Source organism: Protopterus annectens, chromosome 10.part0 (assembly GCF_019279795.1).
Source record: "Protopterus annectens isolate FY-2018-M chromosome 10.part0, PAN1.0, whole genome shotgun sequence".
NCBI classification, from domain to species: Eukaryota; Metazoa; Chordata; order Ceratodontiformes; family Protopteridae; genus Protopterus; species Protopterus annectens.
Window position 1 is genome coordinate 932,183,495 of NC_056744.1, and position 23,056 is coordinate 932,206,550.

General features: G+C 41.9%; 1 protein-coding gene across 2 annotated transcripts in view; it reads left to right on the forward strand.

Annotated features, from left to right (window-relative positions):
* Positions 1 to 17,408, forward strand: part of SNX7 (sorting nexin 7) — a 630,080-nt gene extending 612,672 nt beyond the window's left edge. For both annotated transcript variants that reach the window (XM_044085708.1, XM_044085709.1), the window contains one exon: positions 9,702 to 17,408. In XM_044085708.1, coding sequence (XP_043941643.1) covers positions 9,702 to 9,782 — 81 coding nt within the window. In that variant the 3' untranslated portion in view covers positions 9,783 to 17,408. The remainder of the gene's footprint in view (positions 1 to 9,701) is intronic.
* The last annotated feature ends 5,648 nt before the right edge of the window (positions 17,409 to 23,056 follow it).

Genomic DNA, 23,056 nt, shown 5'->3' on the forward strand with positions numbered 1-23,056 from the left:
GTTAAATTCCCTAGGATGCCAAAATTGTTTGGAATACCAAAAGTACACAAGGGGATGGAACATCTTCAATTTCGGCCTATAGTGCCAGCTAAGGGGTCGAAGACTGAACCGCTTGCTGCTTTTGTGGATCATTTTTGTAAAAAAGCATTAAATGATGCGGGGCACATTCTTAAAGATTCATGGCATTGCCTTGAGAGGCTTAGGGAAGTAGAGTATACGAATGAAAACACTTTTGGGTTCTTAGCTATTGATGTTATCAACCTCTTCTCAGTGATCCCACATGGGCTGGGATTAAAGTTGTTTTACAACAGTTAATTGGTAAGTCCTAATTTTGATATGGAGAGGATTGAAATATGTCATGATTTGATGGAGCTCATTTTGAGCAACAACTATATACAATTTGATGGGGAAATGTACCAACAATTAACCGGGGTAGCGATGGGAGTTCGTTGTGCCCCAGTGTATGCTAATTTAGTTCTTTTGGCATGGGAGAGAAAAAAACATTTTCGAATCTAGATTTCAGGACAATATTTTGTTGTATAGCAGGTTTTTAGATGACTTGCTAATTTTGTGGAAAGGAAATGAGAAAAGTGTGGTGGATTTTGTTTTGTACTTAAACAACACCACTGATTTTGTCAAGTTCACATACAATTGGAGTATTAATTCTGCAAATTATTTGGATATCACTATCTCTAAATCTGAAATGGGCCTAGTGAGTACTATTTATAGGAAACCAAGCTATTCGAATTCCATGCTGCACTACACGAGTTGCCATCCGTTTCATCAGAGGAAGGGAGTAGTGAAGGGCCAGATGGTCCGTTTGTCCAGGCTCATAAGTGATGATGAGCTATTCAGGAAATAAATATTTACATTAATAGGGATGTTTCTTGAGAGGGGGTATCCTTTGACATTGTTAACTAGTATTAAAAGAGAAATTTATAGAAAAAGAAAGAACAAATATATTCCCATTTTAAAAGCTAGAGGGCATGAATCAACAGCCCCTGAGGTGAATAAAAACACCAACATGGGGTTGGATGTTTCAAAGTTTGTACTCAAATATAATGACAAGGCACCTGAACTATGTGCAAGTCTTAGGAGTTTATGGGAATATTTTCTGAGTAAGGACACAAAAATGGTTTTGGGTAAGGCCCCTGTTATTGTTTTTGGTAGGGGCAAAAACCTGAAAGATATGTTAGAAAAGGAAGGCAATGGGTATGTGAGATCTCGAATGGGTAAGTGTGGGTGTTGCAAAGGATGTAGATATATTGCAGAGGGAACATACCTTTGTGTAGCAGGATTCAAGCGCACAACTGCTAGTCCGGGTTTGTGTAATTGTAATACTAGGAATTGTGTTTATATTGCTTCTTGTATGTCATGTGAAGCCTTTTATGTTGGCATGACTACAAGAAGCCTTAAGGAAAGAATAAGAGAACATAACAGTTCCATTAGGAGAAAGGATGAACACAACGCTTTGTATTTGCACACAAAGGGTTGTAGTAACTTCAATAAGTTTCTATTTTTTATTGTGGATAGAGTGAAATCTAATGTCAAATGTGACATCAGTAATAGTGTTGCATTGCTTGAGATGGAATGGCAGATCAGGTTGAATGCCACGAGGTTTCCTGGTCTTAATGAGCATATCTCATTGAAACCTCAGTTGAAACATAGAGCCTATGCGGTTTAAGTGATTTTAATAATATGAATATAATATATTAGTTGTCTTTTCATACATACATATATAGATGTTTTTATGTTGTATGAACAATAGTTATGAATGGGTTAATTTATCGTGTACAACAAAATTTCAAAATTTAATTGTTTTGTATGTGTTTATACTATTACAAATTTTGGTATGAGGTTGTTATAAAGTTTTTTATTAATCAATGTTAGAGGCACTATGTTAATATAGTAGTTAAAAATTTTTTTTTGTATACATATAGGTTGAATGTGATAAATTATACTACAATTAGAATATCCTGGACAGACATTTTATTATAAAGTGAACGTTCATTGGTTGTGATCATTGTTTTGAATTTAATGAACTTAATTAGTTATATCAATTGATTAATTAGTTTAGGTTCATTGTGGGTAATGGATATTTAAATGTTGCAAAGCTGGGTGTGTTTGTATGACTCTGATGAAGCCAGGTTCACTGGTGAAGAAGCCAGTGTTGTGACTTCACTGGTGAAAAGCGCTCAGTCGGTGTGCTTTGGATTAAAGTTTTTTACTTCTATATGTTCCAGTTTCTGTGCCTTTGTTGCTCTACGCAGTGGTCGATATGTTTTGGTTCATTTTGAGTTGGATCCTATATTGGTTCCGTTTTTTTTGCTTTCGTAGAATTTTTAAAAAGAAAACATTTTGCCATGTTGCCACCTGATAATGAGTCTAAAGAATTGGAGATGGTGATCAAAACAGTCTTCTTCTCTTCCCTTCCAAATGGACTCTGTCCAAATTCCAATCCTTCCTTGTAGATCAGGTGCTGAAAACACTTTCTGCTCTCCCAGTGTCTGGATTAAGAAGAGTTGATTAGGATTCCATGGCTTCCACAATGGGCCTAACATGCTGTAATTTTGATTGTGCTGTCACTGTAGCTAATTTAGGCACATTACTATATGGGACGTAGTGGTCATGGTTGTCTTGTCTAAGAAGAGCTGAAGCATCCCATCCTGGATGCCTCAGTTTTGAAGAGGGGTGGGGAGGATGGCATGGAGTGGGGGAGGGTTATTCATCCACCCTTTACAGGACTTTGTAGATGAGCCATAGAGAAAGCAAGGCCTTCACCACTGTGAAGGACCTATATGAATACATATTCCTCACCTCTTATTCTAGGCCTAGCCACCTCCATGAAGAAGGTAGAGGATGACCCTCCTGAACTATCAGATAATTTTGTCTCTCTGCTGGTACCAGCTAAATTACCTAAGACAGCAGCTTGCCCATCCTATCATTAGTAGTCCTGACTGTCATGTAGATCTGCCTTTGGCAACATTTTTTTTTAGTTTTTCTGTACTTGGAGAGCCCTCACAAAGTTCTAGTGAGTTCTCTGTATGGTCATTGTCATAGTTCTTGGGTCTTTCACCAGAAAGGGCCTCTGTCAAAGCTAGAGCTGTTAAGTCATACCAGAACTCCATATGTCCTTCTATTCCCATGTTACAGTATTCTTACTGTGGGATCCTCTGCCTACGGCGACCCGAGCGTCTAGCTCCTATGCAAAAGCTTAAGCCTGGTTGCTGCCAGGTGTGTGGGATATCACATGCAGGGCCATAAACCAGGGGCCTTAAATGTGATGTCTGCATGCACTGACCTCAGAACTCTTCTGCTGCAGTTGAACGTCAGTTTGATTGCATCGCTTCTGTGTCTTCAAGACATCTAAAGATAAGTACCCCATTAGGGAAAAAACTTTTTTCTTGCTTGAGCTTTGGTTACTTGTTGTTATTCTTAGCCGATGTTCGCTAGAAAGGGGAGATGTAGCTGCGGAAGTCAAATCCCGCACAAAGATTCACACAAATTGTGTTTGTTTTGCTTAGGCCAGGAACACGACCACACTACCTGTAGCATCTGCTAGTCGTTCGTACCGAAAACCCTCAGTAGTCGTCTGGCAGACTTAAAACTTTATCTTGAGAATCAAAGGTTAAAATTCTTGGCCCTACATATAGATCTGGAGTCGGATGTTGAGGTGGAGCCGCCAGAAAAGAAGGCCATGGTTAAAAGGCCTACCGCTTCTGCCCCTCCATTGTCGGAGCCCCCCCAGCCACAGATTTTGAGGCTGAGGGACATCCGCTAGAACTAGTATTTTCAGTGACTACCCTCTTGGAAGCCATCTGAGAAGCACTGGTAGGCATGTCCATGGAGGTTGTACCGACATTGGCTTACGCTGCGGTCTAGGGGGAACCAGACTTCACTGGATGCCCGCCTATAGTTCAGGATTTAGAAACTTCTCCTACAGCCCAGATCTCAGATATTAGACCCTCTGTCTCTGCTAAATCTACTCCTGTTAAGAGGAAACAAGAAACAAAGCACGTGTCTGCTTCCTCTGAGGAGCAACCAGACTGGCATATCTTCTCCCAGTCCGTACTGCAGGCCTTTATGGCTCTTAGGCCTTCAGCTTCTCCAGCTGCCACATTGCCTGCCGTCAGCCCCAGCCCAGCCTCAGCTGCTTCCACACCCCCCCCCCACTCACACCCAGGAGGAAGATTCCTCTTCCTCCTCCTCAGATGAGTCAGTCACCTACTCCTCACAGATAGCTTCCCCTTTGGACTACTATTCCCAGATGAAGACTCCCTAGAAGGAGATTCTCCCCCTGAAAACATTTCTTTTGGGGAAACAATTACTAAAATGAGGGAGTACTTCAAGTGGGATGCAACTCAGATGAAGAAGTTCCAAGGAGATATTTTGAATTACTCCAAGTGGAATCACCCTCACCCTCAGCTGTACCTCCTCTGATTCCAGCCTACCTAGATACATTTGCATCAGCCTCAACGACACCAGAATTACAGCCACCAGCTCCCAAAAGATCTGACCGCTTTTACAAGGTCCCTGATGAGCACACATTCCTCATAAAGCCACCAGTGGCAGATCCTGCCATCATTGCAGTGGCCCTTGACAAACAGTCCAAACTTATACCTTCTTCCCCTCTCTTGCCTTCAGACAAGGACAGCAAAGTCGTGGACAGACTGGGGAAAAGATGCATACATCTTCAACACTGGCTTTTAGGGCTATCAATTACCAGACCGACATGGTCAGATTTGGTCTCAAGTTTCCTCCTTGCTTTCCTCCATGCCTGACTCTCCTAACAAATCTCAGGTAGCATCTAAGCTGTCCTTGGCATCTTAGGTTGACAGACACTATATAAAGGGCAGCTTTGATGCAGCTGAGATGCAGCTGAGGCCTCCGCTAGGTCTGCAGCATCAGCTTATGTGCTGCACAGGAACTCCTGGTTTATGCTTCAGTCCCTTCCTGAAGATTTTAAAAACAAGATTTTGTACACATCACTGGACCACAAACAGTCTGCTGAACTGTTTAAAAATCTCCAGGAAAAAAGCAGGGAGCTTCAGGACCTAAAACATTTGCTGGTCTCCCCAGTCCCAACATTTTACAGAAACTACCCTGCCAAAACATCCTTTATCAGAAGAGCCCCAGCTCCATCCACCTCCTCCTCTTCTAGACACAGAAAGGGTCCAGGAAGGCACCCTCCCCAAGGACAACCCCTCCTCAACCTACCACTAGGCAGACCTTTTAAGACAGAAACAATAATGTGCGACTGCCTCAGCCATCTCCCCCTCTCATCCCACCTATCTCACTGTCTCCCCTTCTGGAAAAATGTTGCATCAGATCACTTGGTTCTGGCAATACTGGAAAAAGGGTACTTCATGTCCTGGAAGGAAAAGCCCCTTCCACAAAGGCATCCTCTTCTCTCCCAAAAAACAGCTACATCTAATCCCTCAGATTATCCAAGATCTACTCGCCCAGGGACCATAGAATCCATCCCCTCAGGCCAAGAAGGAAGGGAGTTTTACTCCAGGCTATTCCTAGTGCCTAAAAAGGATGGCCCTTGGAGACCCATCCTGGATTTGTCCTTTCTAAATCACTTTCTGAAGGTCCCTTCCTTCAGAATGCTATCACTGCAAAACCTTCTTCCACTATTGCCACCCAAAGCTTTCTTGGACACTTCGGACCTGAAGAAGGCATACCTCCACATTCCCATCCACCCAAACTACAGGAAGTATTTGCGTTTTGCTGGACCCTCTTCACACTTTCCTTTTACTGCCTTTCTCTTTGCTTTATCTACTGCACCAAGAGTCTTTACAACGTGCCTAGCTCCAGCAGTAGGACATTCAAATCTACCCCTGCCTAGACGACCTCCTCATTGTAGCAGAAGAGGAAGCCACTTTCAGGAGTCACTTACTGTTCACCATATCCCTGCTCCAGAGCTAAGGATTCACTCTTAACCTGGCAAAATCTTCCCTCACTCCACACCAAGACAAAACCTTCCTGGGCTGCAGGATAAGAACTGACTTTGATGAAGGCTTTCCTTCCCCAAGACAGAGTGTCCTCCCTAGTCAGCCACTTCCACGACCTCCTCCGGGTCACACTTCTCTCAGCCAAGCAGTTCATTCGTTTTCTATGCCTCATGGCAACCACAATTTCTATGCTACCAGCAGTCAGGCTGCACATGAGGAAGTTCCAGTGGTACCTACAAAATGTCTGGTCACAACACAGTCACCCTTGGACTTTCAGGTACCCTTCTTACCATGCATGAAAACAGAACTGAGGTGGTGGATCCAGCAAGTACAAGAGAACCCAGGTCTGCCCCTGCAAACCACCAGCTCAATACAATACATGCACACGGATGCCTCAGATTTAGGGTGGGGTGCAACTATGAATGGCCTCAAGGTAGAGGCCCAGTGGGAGCCCACCCTCCATAAAAAGATTATCTATATAAGGGAGAAGACTGTGGTCCATCTAGCCCTACAGACCTTTCTCCCTCTTATGCAGCCAGGCAGCCTCCAAATCTACACAGACAACACAACTGTGATATGGTACATTAACAAACAGGGGGGGGGCAGGTCTTACCATCTCTGCAGGCTTGCAATGCAAGCATGGGAGTTAGCCTCTCAGCACAATATCTCACTGCAGAAAGCTTATATTCCATCACAGGACAACCATCCAGTTGATGCCCTCAGCAGATCCTTCTCTCGGCATCACAAGTGGATGTTGCACAGAGGTGTATTCTTAGGCATTGTCCACCAGTGCGGCACATCTCAAATAAATCTATTTGCCTCCCCGCAGAACAGACAATTGCAGCTTTTCTGCTCCAGGGATCCCTGCCCACTAGCATGGAGAGTGGATGCCTTCGCCATTTCTTGGAAGGGACTGTTCCTTTGTGCCTTCCCTCCCTTCCCACTCATTCAGAAAGTCCTTCTAAACATCCAGAGTGACAAGCCAAGAATCTTGCTGGTGACTCCCTATTGGCCAAGGCAGCATTGGTTCCCCCTTCTTCTATCTCATGCCAAAGACAGTCACCATAAGTTGCCTCACAAGGTGGACCTGCTCACACAACAGAAGGGATCTCTCACCCACCCACACCTGGAGATGATCTGCTTAACCCTCTGGGTGATAAACTCTTGATCCCCTTCAGACACCAGTGCACAGAGGATGTGCTTTCCTTCCTGCAGGAGATCCTATGTTTCTAAATGGAAGAGGTTCTCCAAATGGTGTCTCCAAAGGCAAATGGATTCCTTCCAAGCGGATATTCCCGTAGTCCTAGCCTGTCTGTGTGAGCTTATAAAATCGGACCTTTCATATTCTTCAGTGAAAGTCCACTTATCTGTCATCTTTGCCTCCGTACCCCTGGACCCACTCTACTTTTCAGGTTGGATGTCAAACTATTCTTAAAAGGGGTTCTCCATGTTAGGCCACCAAAGAAACCTATTCCACCACCTTGCAACCTAAACTACGTATTAGAAAAACTCACTATTGCACCCTTTGAACCAGCTAGCTCTGCCTTTCTACAAATATGACATGGAAAACTATCCTAGTAGTAGCTTTTACCAGTCAGAAGGATTTCAGAATTACAAGCACTAATGGCATCACCGCCCTACACTATGTTCCACAAGGATAGGGTGACCCTGTGCACCAATCCCTCCCTCATGCCCAAAGTGGTCAATGAGCTGTCCCTCAATCAGTCTATTCACTTGCCACCTTCTTTCCCTCCCCACAGAATGACAGTGAGAGAGTACTCTACTCCCTTGATGTCCAAAGACAAATAATGTTCTATTTGGACAAAACCAAAGCTATCAGAAAGTCCAATCAGCTATTTGTGTTCTTTTACCCAGAGCCCTGGGCAAAGCAGTATCCAAACAATTTCCTCCTGGATAAGGAAAAATATTTCCTTCTGCTACTCCTACCATGGAAAAGACTTGCCTTATGGTGTTAAGGCAGACTGTATAAGAGGAGTGGCCTCTTCTGGAACCTTCCTAATAGGACTGGACACAACTACCATTCTTGAGGCAGCCACGGGGTCCTCTGTACATAACTTCACCAAAGATTACAAACTTGACCACATCTCTAGAGCCAGGGCAGGATTTGCAAGGGCAATCCTGTATAGATTCCTGTAATATGCAACTTCTTCCTCCACCTGTCCTTCTTCTTGAGCTGTGGCACTCTCCCACAGTAAGAATACTGCAACATGGGAATAGAAATACATAGAATAGTTGTGTAAAATCTTACCATAACCATGGATGTCCTTCTCTTCCATGCTGCAGTATTCCTTCCCACTCAGCTAAGCCCCTTCATTACATTTACCCTGTCTTGGTGGCATCCTTTGGTACTCCTTAGACTGTTGTCTGACTGGGCAGTCAGTTCTGAGGTCTCTGCAGGCAGACGTCACATTTAAGGCCCTTGGTTTATGGCACTGCATGTGACGCCCCACACACCTGGCAGCAACTAGGTTTAAGCTTTTGCACAGGAACCGGACGTTCAGGTCGCCTGAGGCAGAGGATCCCACAGTAAGAATACTGCAATATGGAAGAGAAGGACTTCTATGATTATGGTAAAATTTTACATAACTATTTTTTCTCAAAGGGGATCATAGGATCTTCCCTCCCTCAGAATTAGGCCCAGTTTTCTTCCACCTTTTCTTGGCTTTGAAGGGGACAGAAGGCTTGCACTCCATCATGGACCACTGAGATTTCTGCAAGCACTTTTATTGAATCAGGTTCCATACAGTAAGGTAGTGCATGGTGTGCAGAAGGATGTTTAGTTGATTTTGGCTTATCAGTGCAGTTTGCGCTGTTCCATGTAAAGCTTTTGGAATGAACACATTACTCTTTTTCCTAAAAGTGAAGTTAATCAAATTCAGTGTTTACAGACTTCTGGATGATATATATATATATATATATATATATATATCGGCCACAGTGGTGCAGCGGTTAGCGTTGCCGCCTTACAGCAAGGGGTTCACTGGTTCGATTCTCGGCTGGGGTGCCTTCTGTGCGGAGTCTGCATGTCCTCCCTGTGGTCGCGTGGGTTTCCTCCGGGTGCTCCGGTTTCCTCCCACATCCCAAAGACATGCTTTAGGTTGATTGGACACTCTAAATTGGCCCTATTTGTGAGTGTGTGCATATGTGTGCCTTCTGTAGAAGGTTGGGCGCCAGGCTGGCAACTCGACACTGTAAAACTCCACTGCCAATCATGAGCGGACAGGTGATCTGCTGTGGTGACCCCTAACCGGGAAAAAGCCGAAAGAAAAAGAATATATATGTGTGTATATATATATATATATATATATATATATATATATATATATATATATATATATATAGATATATATCAAAGCCAAAATTTTGTCCCTAAGTTTTCTTCATGTGCCATCAATTTTTCCACTTAATTCAGGCAAAATTAGTTTATCACCATAATATTTAACTGGGAAATCAGTGAAGAAAACTGTAGTTGCTCTAAATCTGAAAAAAAAAATAAACTGCTTAATGTAATGTAGAGTAAAGGTGTGTGCAGCCTTTACATATGTTGTGGTACTCAGTATCAACGGTATTATCTGAAAAGGGGTGAGTAAGTCATAAGAGTAATTTAAAATCCTGACTGTACGATCAATGTTTTATTACTTTAACAACCTGTTGTACCAGTTCATTAAGAAAATGTGTGTTTTTGTAACAGTTGTTGACTTTCACTTTTTTTTTTATTTTTAGTGCCTTGCTACATGGGAATCCTTTGTTACTTCACAGAAAAATGAACTTATTGTAGAGAATGAACATGAAGATGGCTCCTAGATGCATTTTTCATTGTACCTCTATAGAAGAGACAACCAAAGCACCCCACTGCATTCTATGTCAGCTGCATTATAAGGCTACTGTGTTGTGGTTTTACATCTGCAGCAAAGTGTTACAACTTAAAAGGGCAGACAAAGAAAAGACCAAATTCTTGGGGCATTCCGTTCTTTTTTTTCCAAAGGTACTTGGTTATCACTCAACATGGCTTGCATGTAGGTTCATTATTTTATCCACCGCTGCTATTCATTTAATCATGTTTGAACCACATTTAAGTTTCTTTCTTAAGCTGAAAGCCATGGTATTTTTTCAGTATGAATGAACATGGTTAGATTTTCCTTTGGCAAGAAAGTGCACTTAAATGGAAGCTAGTCAAACTGAACTTTAAATACCAGTTTGTTTTGCCTTAACACTAATAATTGTATCTTATACTTTGCTTGACTGAAGAATTTTTAGTAAACATGTAGTGTATTTTTTTATTTAGAATTAAATGTAAACTGAAGTAAGGCTGGTCACCTGTAAATGGTGGCTTTTACTAGTAAGCATCGCAGCAACATAAGTACTTTTCAAAGAATATAATTACTGTTGTGGGAAAGAAAAATGTCAACAAACCTCTTTACTGTGCCATTTTATTTATGGAAACCCAACCCTTTCCTGACAGATTTGATAGTCCTACGTTTTTGTAAGAATTAAATTATTCATATTTAAATTGGATTCAAAACACAACCAAATAAAAATAGAATTTTGTACATAACAGTGTTACATACAGTGTGCTAAAATACCTTTTGCATAGTTATATTACATTACCTGTTTAATACTGCTTTGCACATATAGTGAGAACACATGAACAGAGTCAAATGAGTGCCTATTTGCTTGCTACAAATAAATTTATACATTTTGTTAAAATGATAAAGTGCCAATAATTGCATTACATTGTCTCTTATAAATGTACATTGAAATGATTTTAAGTATTTGTTTTCTTGACTACCTTAAGCCTTTGCTGGAACAGCAGGAAGATACTAAAATTAATTATAAAATTTCTTTACGAGACTGTATTCAGCAGTCTGAAATGAAGCATATTTATTTTCCTCTTAGGAAATATTGAACCCTCCTGCTTTTAAACTAGCATGAATAACCCAGTAGATAAAATCTTAGTCTTGTATTAAATAATGTATTCCAAGAAGTACAGATGCTCATTTTGGGGTATATGTTGTATTAATTATGACAACCCATTTCTTTGTAATGTTTGATACATCGCTGTGGTGCAACAGAATACATTTCTTTCTTTGTCACTTATACTACACCTGTTCAATATGAGTAATTTTTGTTTCTAGAAGTATTTGACATTGTAGTTTAACTTTTAGATGTCCTTCCATGTCACTGTTGCAGTATTTTTTTCAATAGGGATTCCGTGCCTAGTGCAGCCTGATGTGCAGCCGGTATTCCAAAGCCTGTAGGTTGTAATGGGTGCGCCATACGTCTCACGTATGTTCCCTGTGCACAACATAGTTATAAGGGTGACATCCATATTTACCATCCTGAGAACTTTTGCCGCCAGTCCAAATGCCATCTTCAGTCATCGGTCTAAATCCATGTTATCTGCTGGTTACCAAGCACTTTCAGTTAAGTGCCTCATTGTTTTTTTTTTGTTTTTCTTAACACTGTTTTGACTTGTTCTGGTTGTTGGTTTCATGTCATCCAGAAAGGGGAAATGCCAGTATGAGAGACAATTTCCCCATAAAGATCGTCACAAGCTCTGCTTATTTTGCTTAGGTATTTTCTACAATCATACATCTTTTGCAATTTTCCAAGCTTTTGTCCTTAAGGCATTGCATAGTTGGCTTTCTTCCTTAGCTATTTATTTAGAAAACCAGTGACTTAAACTGTTGACCAAAGGCAATATGAAAGGATATTCCTGGCCCAATGTTCAGCTGTGTGCAAAGAAGACGGCCAAGAAAGCTTGGTCAGATTCTTAGGCTGTGCTGCCTCCACCAAATGCCTCTCTTGAGGCTAGTGAAAGAATGCCATTACCACTTTAGTAGCCAGCATGGATCTAGCTTCACACATGTCCATGGATGCCTTGCAGATGTCCACTTCGGATGTTCAGGAGGAACTGTGGCTGATGATTACCAAAGGGGCTAAGAAATGTTCCTCAGATTTTAGTGAGGGAAGAAATACCAACTACAAAGACTGAATGTCATCAGAGGTCAGAGCCTCCTAAGATTTTTATGGCTGATGTGCCTCTTAAAAAGAAGCAAACCTCTAAGCAGATTTCTCCTGCTCCTAAAAACCCTCAGAGTGAATGGCAAAATTTTACTCAAGGCCTTTTTAATTCCCGTATGGCTTTAAAGCCCTTCACAGGGTTTCTTTTCCTGCTCCTCCTTGGTCTTTTACCCCTCTTAGGAGACCTAGGGAGCAAGACTCCTGGAACAATGATGCAGATTCCAATGAAGAATCTTTGACTTATTCTTCTCAGATTCCTTTTCCACTGGATTATGGTTCTGAGGAAGAAGAGTCTGTAGAAGAGTCTACCGGTCCTGACTCTCCTTTTGAGGAGATTTCTTTTGGTGACACTATTTCCTGAATTATGGATTTTTTTTTTTTTAACTGGGGTTGTACTCCAGTGTCTGATGTTCAGAAGATGTACTATTAGCGTCTGCAAATGGATTCTCTTAGGCCGTCTGCTGTTCCCCCTGTTCATGCTGCTTTGCTGGATACATTTTCCACTGCTTCTCATGCTCCTGATTCTCAACCCCTTGTTGCCCCCAAAAAACTGATAGATAAGTACCTGATGATTGCAAGTTTCTTTATAAGTGCTCCTCTGCTGACCCCTCTATGATGTCTGTTGCTTCTGATAAGCCACCCATACTTTGCCTTCTACAAAATTGCTCCCCTCTGACAAGGACAGTAGAACTATGGAGAGGCTGGGTAATGAAAGTAAGGAAAGATCTGCTGCCCTTGCCTTTAGGGTTGTGAGCTATCAGACCCACATGAGTAGATATGTCTTGGGTCTTCTCTGTCAGACCTGTCAGGCTATATCAGATCTTCCTGATTTTGAGGGGAAGGCTTCTGCTCTTTCATTGCTAGGGACATCTTCTCAGGTTGCTCGCCATTCATTAAATGCAGCTATGATGCAGCTAATGCCTCCTCTAGAGCTGCTGCTTTTGATTCTGTTTTGAGGAGCTATTCCTTGCTCAGACGTCAGCCTTTCTCTGATGATATAAAGGAAAAATTATGGATGCTTCTCTGGATAATAAGCATTTTTTTGGTGCTGATGAATTATTTAAGTTCCTGCAAGAAAAGCCTAAGGCCATATTTGTGTCTCACTTGTTCCCAGATTTCAACAGAATTATCCTAACAGGCCTGCTTTTGTTTGTAGGCAGTCTCGCTTACCACCCCAAAGGCAAGAAGGGTGGTAGAAGAGCTCCTCCGGCTAAGGATACACAAACTCCTCCTACTCAGAAGTTTCCTTTTCCAGACAAGCCAGGTGCTGTATGACGATCCGTGCCCTGCTCTTCTCAGTCATATTCCTGTTTCTGTGCATCTTTCCCCATCCCTTCCTATTTGGTTAAAGGATACCCAAGACTCCTGAGTTCCTTCTGTAATTCGCAAAGAGTATTGCATGGTTTGGAAATCTCCTCCACCCCTGTTTGGGCATTCCTCAGCTCCTCAGGAATAACTGCTTTTTCTTCCAGAGGTACTTCAGGGTCTGCTGGCTCAGGGAGCAATTCAAGAAGTTCCAGTTCTTCAGAGGGGTAAGGGGTTTTACTCCAGATTGTTCTTGGTCCACAGGAGTGACGGCACCTGGAGACCCATTCCTGATCTTTCTCCACTACGTACCATTTTGAAGGTTCCTTCCTTTCAGATGCTTTCCCTTCAAAACTTCCTCTTCTACTTCCTCTGGCTTTCCTAGTTTCCCTGTATCCTTAAGGATGCTTGTCTACATATTCCCATTCATCCCCTTTTCAGGAAGTTTTTACATTTCTCTGTTGCTTTCTGGCATTTTCAGTTCTCCACTTTGCCCTTTGGTCTCTCTTCACCAAGTGCCTCCCTCCTGTGATTGTTTTCTGCAGATTGAAAGGCATGCAGATCTTTCCTTACCTTAATGACCTACTCATTCAGGCCTCTTTTCCAGAGATTTTAATTCCGCATCTACACTTTGCTGTTTATCTCCTGCAAAGCCTAAGGTTTACTGTAAATTTCCAAAAGTCATTCCAGACTCCTGCTTAGGATCACGTTTTTCTAGGGTGTGGGTGCCAGACTGTTCCAGTGCTGGCATCCCTGCCTCCTCCTAAGGCATTAACTCTTCAGTTCCGTCTTCCTTTGGCTTGTATTACAGCCAGGGAGTTTCTGAAGGCTCTGGGTTACATGGCATCCACTATCCCTATGCTTCCTCTGACCAAGCTCCATATGATAATGCTCCACTGGTTTCTAAAGTGAGTTTGGCTTCAACATTGTTATTCTTTAGATTTTTTAGTCCTTCTTTTTCCATGTCTCAAGCTGGAACTTCAGGGGTCGATTCTTCAGTTGTCCCACAACTCAGGGCTTCCTTTTCAACCTCCAGTCCTCCCCTCAGGAACTCTTCACAGATGCCTCGGATGTGGGATGGAGGGCTTCCTTTGGCTGTCTGAATGTACAGGGCCTGTGGTCTATTTGCAAAGGAAAGACCACATCAGTGCCAAAGAGATGAGAGCCCTTCTTTTGGTTCTTCAGGCTTTTCATTTTCTTTTCCTTCCAGGCCCCCTTAGGATTCTCACAGGCAACACCACAGTCATGTAGTATATCAACAAGCAGGAAGAGTCAAGGTGTTCTCTCTTGTGCAGACTAGCTCTTCAGGTTTGGGATCTAGCTATCCAGTATCAGGTGACACTTTAGGCAGTTTGTGTTCACTCAAGTCAAAACAATAGTGGCAGATTCTTTGAGCAAGTCTTTAACACAGTCCCACAAGTGGATGCTTCACAGTGTTGTTTTTCTGAATGTTGTCCACCGGCACCAATGGGGGTACTCCTTAAGTAGATCTATTTGTCTCCCATCTGAACAGAGCACTTTCTGTCTCTTGCACCAGAGTTCAAGTCCCCAGGCCTGGAAGATGAACGCCCTCTCTTTTTCTTGGAAGGGCATGTTTCTTTATGTCTTCCCTCATACTGAAGGTCCTATTCAAGATGTAACAAGATGCTTTCAAAATCTTGCTGGTGATTCCCTTTTGACCCAGAGAGCATGGTTTCCATCTTCTTCTGCATTTAGCCAAGGGCAGTCATCACAAGTTACCTCAAAGTGTGGACATACTCACACAAGACAAGGGATCTCTCATCCATCCCCACCTGTCCACTCTTCAACTGACACTGTGGGTGCTAGAATGTTGATTCCCTTCAGACACCTTTTTTCTGAAGACATGCTTTGGGTTCTGCAGGAGGCCAGGAGGCCCAGTACTAAAAAATCTTATTTGTCCAGACGGAAGAGATTTTCCTGTATGGTGACTTTTACATAATCTGGATCCACTTACTGTGAATATTTCTTTTGTTCTCTGTTATTTGTGTGATTTGCTCAATGCTAGGTTGGCATAGTCCTCTCTTAAGGCCCACCTGTAAGCTATTTCTGCTTGTCTGCCTTTGGCTTCCCCTTTGGCCTCCAGATTTGAGGCCAAACAATTTCTTAAAGGCATCCTTCACATTAGACCTCCCAGGAAGCCTGTCCCTCCTTCCTGGGACCTTCATTTTGTTTTAGAAGAACTAACTCAGGCTCCTTTTGAGCCTGCAGCTTCAGCTTCCTTACAGCATTGTTCTTGGAGGACTGTTCTTCTTTTGACCCTTACTTCTGCCACATGGGTGTTTGAGCTGCAAGCCCTTATGGCTTTCCCTACTTTTTTGTTTTTTCATAAGGATAAGGATGTCTCTGTACTAATCCTTCTGTTATGAACAAGGTGGTGAACGAGTTGCCAGTCTATTCATTTGTCCACTTTTTTCCCTTCTCCTCAATCTGCTAGTGAAAAGGTTCTTCACACCCTGTATTTGCAATGACAACTCTGATATTATTTAGATAAAACTTAAGCCATTCATAAATCTGAGCAGCGTTTTGTTTCTTTTCATCCTAGGTCTTTAGGTTTGGCTGTTTCCAAGCAAACCATTTTTTTTTTATTGGATATCTAAAGCCTTTTCTTTTTGTTATTCCTTCCATGGGAAGATTCTTCCTTCCTCTATTAAGGTTCATTCTACTAGAGCTATGACTTCTTTTCATGCCCTTTTCAAGGTTCTGGAAACCTAATTCTCTTCTTGGAGCAGCTTCCTGGTCTTCTGTGCATACCTTTACCAAACACTATAAGTTAGATGTGATTTCTAGGGCCAGAGCTGGTTTTTCCAGGGACATTCTTCATAGCTTTTTTGAGGGTTCTGCTGGCCCTTCCTCCTCCCAATCTTCTTTCCAAGCTATTGTACTTTCCCTATTGTAAAGAACACTGTAACAGTGATATGGAAGGACATAGTACAATTGTGTGAAATCTTACCATAACACTAGATGTCCTCCTCTTCACTGTTGCAGTATGTGCTTCCTCCCCCTCCCCCTGGTTGTGTTTCCTTCTGGATGTATTTGTTTCCTAATGGTGTATTTAGGCTGTCATTCCTATAAGTTTATAGATAGATTAGTACTAGGCTAATTGCCTTTGTGGGCCATTTTAAGCCTAGCCAATTACCCCATGTGAGAATTAAACCCTGCACCTTCTGTTTGTAAGGTAAATACCTTAACCGTTATGCCAACTTCCCACTACTGGGGCTTTTTCACTTCTGAGAATGGTACATTCACATGTCACCTTCATGCCCAACACCATGTGCGGGAAGCGTACATGTGAAGTACAGCATACCCATTATAACCTAAAGGCTTTAGTATATTGGCTGGACATTGGGCTGTGCTAGGCAGGTAATCCATGTTGTAAAGAATACTGCAACAGTGAAGAGAAGGACATCTACTGTTATAGTAAGATTTTACACAACTGTACTTTCTCTGATCAGTATTGCATTTTGCAGCTAACACCTGCTACTGTTCATGTTTGTCATTACACGTATTTGAATATCACTGATATTGCTAAATCCTCTAAAGGTTTACTGTGTAGCTTCCAGTGTAATAACCAGTAGAGAGAATATTATTAGTGTTAACACCAGACTTGCAGAATTATATTGTATCCATTAAAAGATTCATTCATACAAAGCAATTCTTCTTAATAATTTACAGTAAATGTATTGTGGATAAGGTTACCTTGTCTACTGAGAACAGCAATGAAGGGGGTAACACAAGTTATGTCAAGATATCAAAACTGCAAGTTGTTATTGTACTTGACATTTTGACTAAGTGTACACATTTGTATATTGCATGTAATATACATATACATACAAAAATGTTTACCTTGGAATCTAGGTTATAGTTTATAGTCTCAGCTTTATCTTATTGCAGCTATTAGTGATTTACTCTATAAATCCTTAAACTATTTATATATGTTTTTCTGCAATATCCAGCATGATTTTACAGACTGCTTTACTTCGGGTATCTTTACAATATTGAGGCTGTATTAATGGGGGTTCAGACTACAGAGAATGCTGTGAAATTATTTCTAATTATACAAAAATAAATTGCATCATTTAATGGTGACTTGACTTTTTTATAGATTTTTACCTTTGTCAGATTTCTAATCATGTCTTTATTGAATTGTCCTGTTGTCATATGTGTATGTATATATATATATATATATATATATATATATATATATATATATATATATATATATATATATATATATGAAATGCAGACGTCATAGGTTCTTAGCTGTGTAATTATCTTCAGCCATAATTTTATAGGCTATTTTATGGTTATAGTGTATATATTTAGTAACATGATTTTATAGTAATATATACATTTTTAAGTAGATCAAAGATAAATTATTTCTGTTATTCCTTTGTGTAAATGGTTTCTACACATAAGTTTCTTTAAGCAAAATAGCTTCCTTTGTGATTGCACTCATTACCAATTAAGTGAATGGTTAATGTGATTGGATTCACTTGGGTAACAATCTGTATAAAAAGAGGAAGTGTGGTATGCTGTGTTTTTGCTGAAGAAGTTACGTGATTGACGAAAAACGCGGTGAACAAGTTAAGCATTTATTGCTGCTGTTTCAGTTTAATAAAGTCGTAGTTCGTAGTATTGGAGGCTCCAACTGCTTCATTTTGTTACTTACTGGTGAAGGTATTCCTGAGGCACTTTTTCTCACAATTTAACATCCTTGTACAATTTAAGCTTGCTTTCCTTGAGTGAGCTGTGCCAGCTGAATGTCTTTGGGCATGATAGTTACCCTCTTAGTGTGAATAACTCAAAGGTTAGTAGCTTCAAAGGGACCTACAAGATAAAGCTTGCTTCCTGCAAGGCCATAACAGCAGAATTCTGGAAATGGAAATCCATTTTGAGGTCCTCTGTGATCTCGAGAGCAAGCCAGTAGAAAGGAAGCTTGCAGATAAGTAATTTAACAGACTTGTGATAACGATGGATTTCTCATGGAGCAGCAGAGCCCTGGCAATAACATTGAGGCTTCTTTACACCTTAAGCATCTGTAGGACTTTTGCATGCAGCCATTGTAGCAAGCTGCTTACGGGAACCCTTTCCACCAGTAGACTTACAAGCAGTCTGCTTTGTTCGAATCATCATAACTATCAGAGTTGGTAAATTTTCCTTATATGTCCCAAGCAAAATCAATGATTATTCATCCAGTCATCCAAAGTGGTTAAAAATGTTACTAGGGAAGTAGTTAACTTGGTACGCAAGGGCAGCCTATTCAAGAAACGGAGAGTATGTCGGGTTAGGTATCTGTCGGAACAGTTGGTGGTGATGTGGTAGTGTAGGTTTAGGTCTCTACAGTCGGTGGTTTGCTTTACCACTGATTCTGTTTAGTTTAGGGATTTCAAACAGTGTCGAGTCATTTGCAGCACAGAAGGCTAAGTGGAGATTACTCCTCAGGGCTCTTGACACAGAGAAGAGAGACGGGTCTTTCAGTCTATCAGAGTAGCTAAAGGTACTGAAACCCAAGATATTTTGGGTGAAGAAACACTGAGATGTCCTTACATTCACTGCTGCAGTATTCTTAATATATGGGATTCCCTGCCTTGGAAGCCCAACATCCGGCCAGTCACCAAAGACTCCTGATGCTTTAAAGGTTCTGCTTCTTGCAAAGCGTAGGGCATAAAGGTGATGTTCAGGCCTACCATAGTCAGACTGTCTTTGCCACCAGTCCAGACATATTTTTTCCCCATCGGTCTGCTTACCTGCATCTGTTTTCTGCCAGTTGAAAGCATTTTCTTTCTCCAGTGACTACCTGTTTGCTGACGACTTTGCAATTGCAGATAATTGCCCCATTGGGGTTTTTTGTTTTTTCTTTCTTTCACACACTTCTTCATTTGGCTTCCATTACCACCAGGGAGTTTCTGAGAGCTCTGGGTTTCATAGCATCCACCATTGCGATGTTTCTTCTGGCCAAACATCTCATTAGAAACTTTAAGAAATTTCTGAAGTCAGTGTGACGTCAACATGCATATCCTCTAGACTTTGTAGTTCCTCTTCTTCCTTGTCTCTGACAAGAACTTTACTGATAGATTCAACAGTTGTCTCTGAACCCAGGGGGTCCCTTTTCATCTCCCTCTTACGAATTGCTCACAGATGCTTCAGACTTGGAATGAGGGACAACATTTGTCTTCTTAAAATTTCAGGGTTTGTGATCGCCACGTCAACAGAAGGAGCACATCAGTGTCAAAGAGATGAGAGATCTTCTGCTGGCTCTTCATGCCTTTCATTCTCTTTTCTCTCCAGGGTATCAGGGTATTCACAGACAATACCACAGTGATGTGGTATATCAACAAACAGGGAGGAACAAGATCTTATCTTCTTTTCCAGTTGGCACTTCTGGTATTGAGCTTGATGTCAAGTTTCAAGTGACGTGAGTTGGTGTTGATAATGAGAGACTTGCGTGCACATATCAGGACAGACAGAACAGAATATGAGGAATGCCTGGCTTCCCATGGGTGGGACAACAGGAATAAAAAAAGGTAAGGGCATTCTAGACTTTGTTCTGGTAAATGGTTTAATGGTGGCCAACACATGGTTCAGCAAGAGAGATGGTCACTAGATCACATACAAGAGTGGCCAGCATGCAACTCAGGTAGATTTCCTCCTAGTAAGGAAAGGGCATTGGGTAGAATCAGCGATTGCAAAGTCATACTTAGTGAAACAGCTGGCCCACAGCATAAACCAGAACAATGGTTCAAATTAAAGGCACAGCATCTTATACAAACAGCAAATAAAAAACATTTAAAAAATTATCGCCAGCAAATAAAATAGCATAAAAACACCATGAGATAACATGTAAAATATTAGAAATGCAGATATCAATAAAAGACTAAATATTAAACAAATACTCAAACCAAAGCAGCATTTTCTTTAGAACATTTGTAACTGAAGCAGTGTCATTAATGCCAGGGAAAGCCATGGCATTAAGTCTCAGTTGCCATGGCTGAGGGTGTATTCCGACCTACCGATATTCATATTAAACCGACAACTAAAACTACCAAGATTCTCTGGCCCAGAGTTCACACTACGCCTAGAAAACCGATGACCAAAGCGCATGCTCAAGCTCCCATGCCACAAAAACAAATGGTTAGAATGGCTGAAGACCCTATTACTCTAATTAGGGGAAGCCAGCCTTCCCCCTGCCAAAAGACAAATTGAATTTCTTTCTAATTCTACAGACCAGGAGTCTGATGACTCTGACCCTTCTGATTACCAGGACATACCCTTATCTACCTATGAGGATTCAGATGCAGAAGAATCCATTCCCTCTGCCTCCCCTCCAGAGGATTTTTCTTTTTGGTGAAACCTTGCATACCTTGAGAGCATTTCTGCTGGGAATGCCAGGACTATCCTCAGTCCAAAAAGAGACTCGGAATTTTTAGATTTGCCTCAGCACAGGCCTCTAGCTATACCCCCTGTCCTGGATATTGTAGATGTCTTCTTGGAGTCTAGTCTTAATCCTGACACCTTACCACCAGCTCCTAGAAAACCTGACAGGTACTGCAGAGTACCTGACTCTCACAAATTTCTCTTTATGAATCCTACTGCGGATCCAGAGACCATTTCCCAGGGACCTAAAGGCATTAAGGCTACTACAGCCAAAAACCCTACCCCTTCAGACAGGGATTATAGAGCTTTAGACAGATGGGGTAAGAAGGTATATGCCTCTGCAACTCTTGCCATCAGGGCTTTGAATTGCCAGTTTCACATGTTGAAGTACCAGCAACATATTATGGAACTAATTAAACAAAAAGTGGTGTTACTTCCAGATTGTGCAGAAAATAAAGATTTACAAGAGTTAATGCATTCTGCAAACCAAGGTAGTAAACATACTTTGCAGTGTGGGTTTGATGCCTTAGAAGCATCTTGCAGGGCTGCTGTCACTGTGTCTGTACTGAGAAGGTATGCTTGGCTAAAGGAACAAGTCTTGCCTGACCATGTCAAAGCAAAATTACTAGATGCTCCATTAAATCAGGAGCATTTGTTTGGCATAAAAGCAGAAGTAGTTCTTAAAAAGATGAAAGAAAAAGCTAAATCTATGCAAACTGTCAAAGATTTCTTACAGGTGCAGCCATCTAGATTCAGTAGGCATTGGCTTTCAGAAAACCTGGTCCTTTCCAGCCCCTCTCAGGCCTTCTCAGTCCAAACCCAGGGTAAAAAGACCACCAAGACTACAGTCTCAGGGTATGCAGAGATCTGAGCCACCCCCTTATGGAAAAAGTTCACAATGACTTTCCAATTATCCTTCCCAGCCATGCCCAAGTACTTGCACCCCTAGGAGGAAAGCTCGCCCTTCATGCAAAAAACTGGATGTCCATTACTCAGAACCGATGGGTTCTAAACATTGTATCCCAGGGATACAGATTCTACTTCCACTCACTGCCAACACCAAGCAGGTTGCCAGACCTTCCTCCAAACCAGTGGGCAGAGGCTCAAAAGCAAGTACTTTCCCTTCTCCATATCAGGGCTATTCAACCTGTTACAGTAGAGCAAAGGGGACAGGGATTCTACTCCAGACTGTTCCTGGTGCCCAGAAAAGAGAGCTCCTGGTGCCCTATCCTGGATCTATCAATTCTCAACACCTTTCTGGTGGCCCCAAAATTCAAAATGCTTACAGGGCAACAGCTTCTTCCTGTGCTAGCCAAGGATGCCTGGTTAGTCACCCTAGACTTAAAAGAAGCTTATCTGCACATCCCCGTAAGGGAGTCTTGCAGGAAATATCTACATTTCAGGGCAGGCTCTATGCACTATCAGTTCTCTGCACTTCCCTTTGGCTTATCTACTGCGCCCAGAGTTTTCATAAAATGCCTGGCTCCAGCCATTGCATACTGCAGGCAGAGAAATATTCAAATCTACTCATACTTGGATGATTGCCTGATTCAGGTGGACAGTCAGGAATTGCCATTTCAGCACCTGGCATTTGTAAAAAGACTTCTAACTTCACTGGGATACACCATCAATGAAAAGAAATCGCAACTGGCGCCCAGCCAACAAATTGTATTCCTGGGAGCAAGCTTGAACACAACTTCCCAGATGACATTCCTCACTCCAGAAAAGCAGGTCCATTTGACAAACTATTTTAAACTAATGGCCAACAAAACCCTGCTATCTGCAAGGAAAATACTGCAAGCCCTAGGGTTCATGGCCTCATGCATTCTGCTAATTCCATATGCAAGACTGCATATGAGGAAACTTCAGTGGTACTTAAAAAGTCTCTGGTGTCAACATTCTCAGGATCTGGAAACGGTGATTCCTGTCATACATACCTTGTCTAAGGGCAGAGTTCCTTTGGTGGGCAGAATCATGCAACCACAACAAGGGACTTCCTTTCACTCAACCCCTTGCCGCCCAAACCCTGACAACAGACACATCAGACTATGCATGGGGGGGGCTCACATGGCAGGCAAATGCATTCAAGGCAAATGGATCCCAGAGTAAATTCCCCTGCATTCCCCTGCATATCAATCAAAAAGAGATGCTAGCTGTACAGAATGCTCTTGACAGTCTTCAAATACCTTATCCTTCCAGGACAGCTCCTGATAAAGACAGACAACACCACAGTTATGTGGTACATAAACAAGCAGGGCGGGACTCATTCTTGCCCACTCTGCAGGTTAGCCATGGCTCTGTGGAACACAGCTTTGAGCATCCAAGTGCACCTACAAGCTCAATTCCTGCCAGGC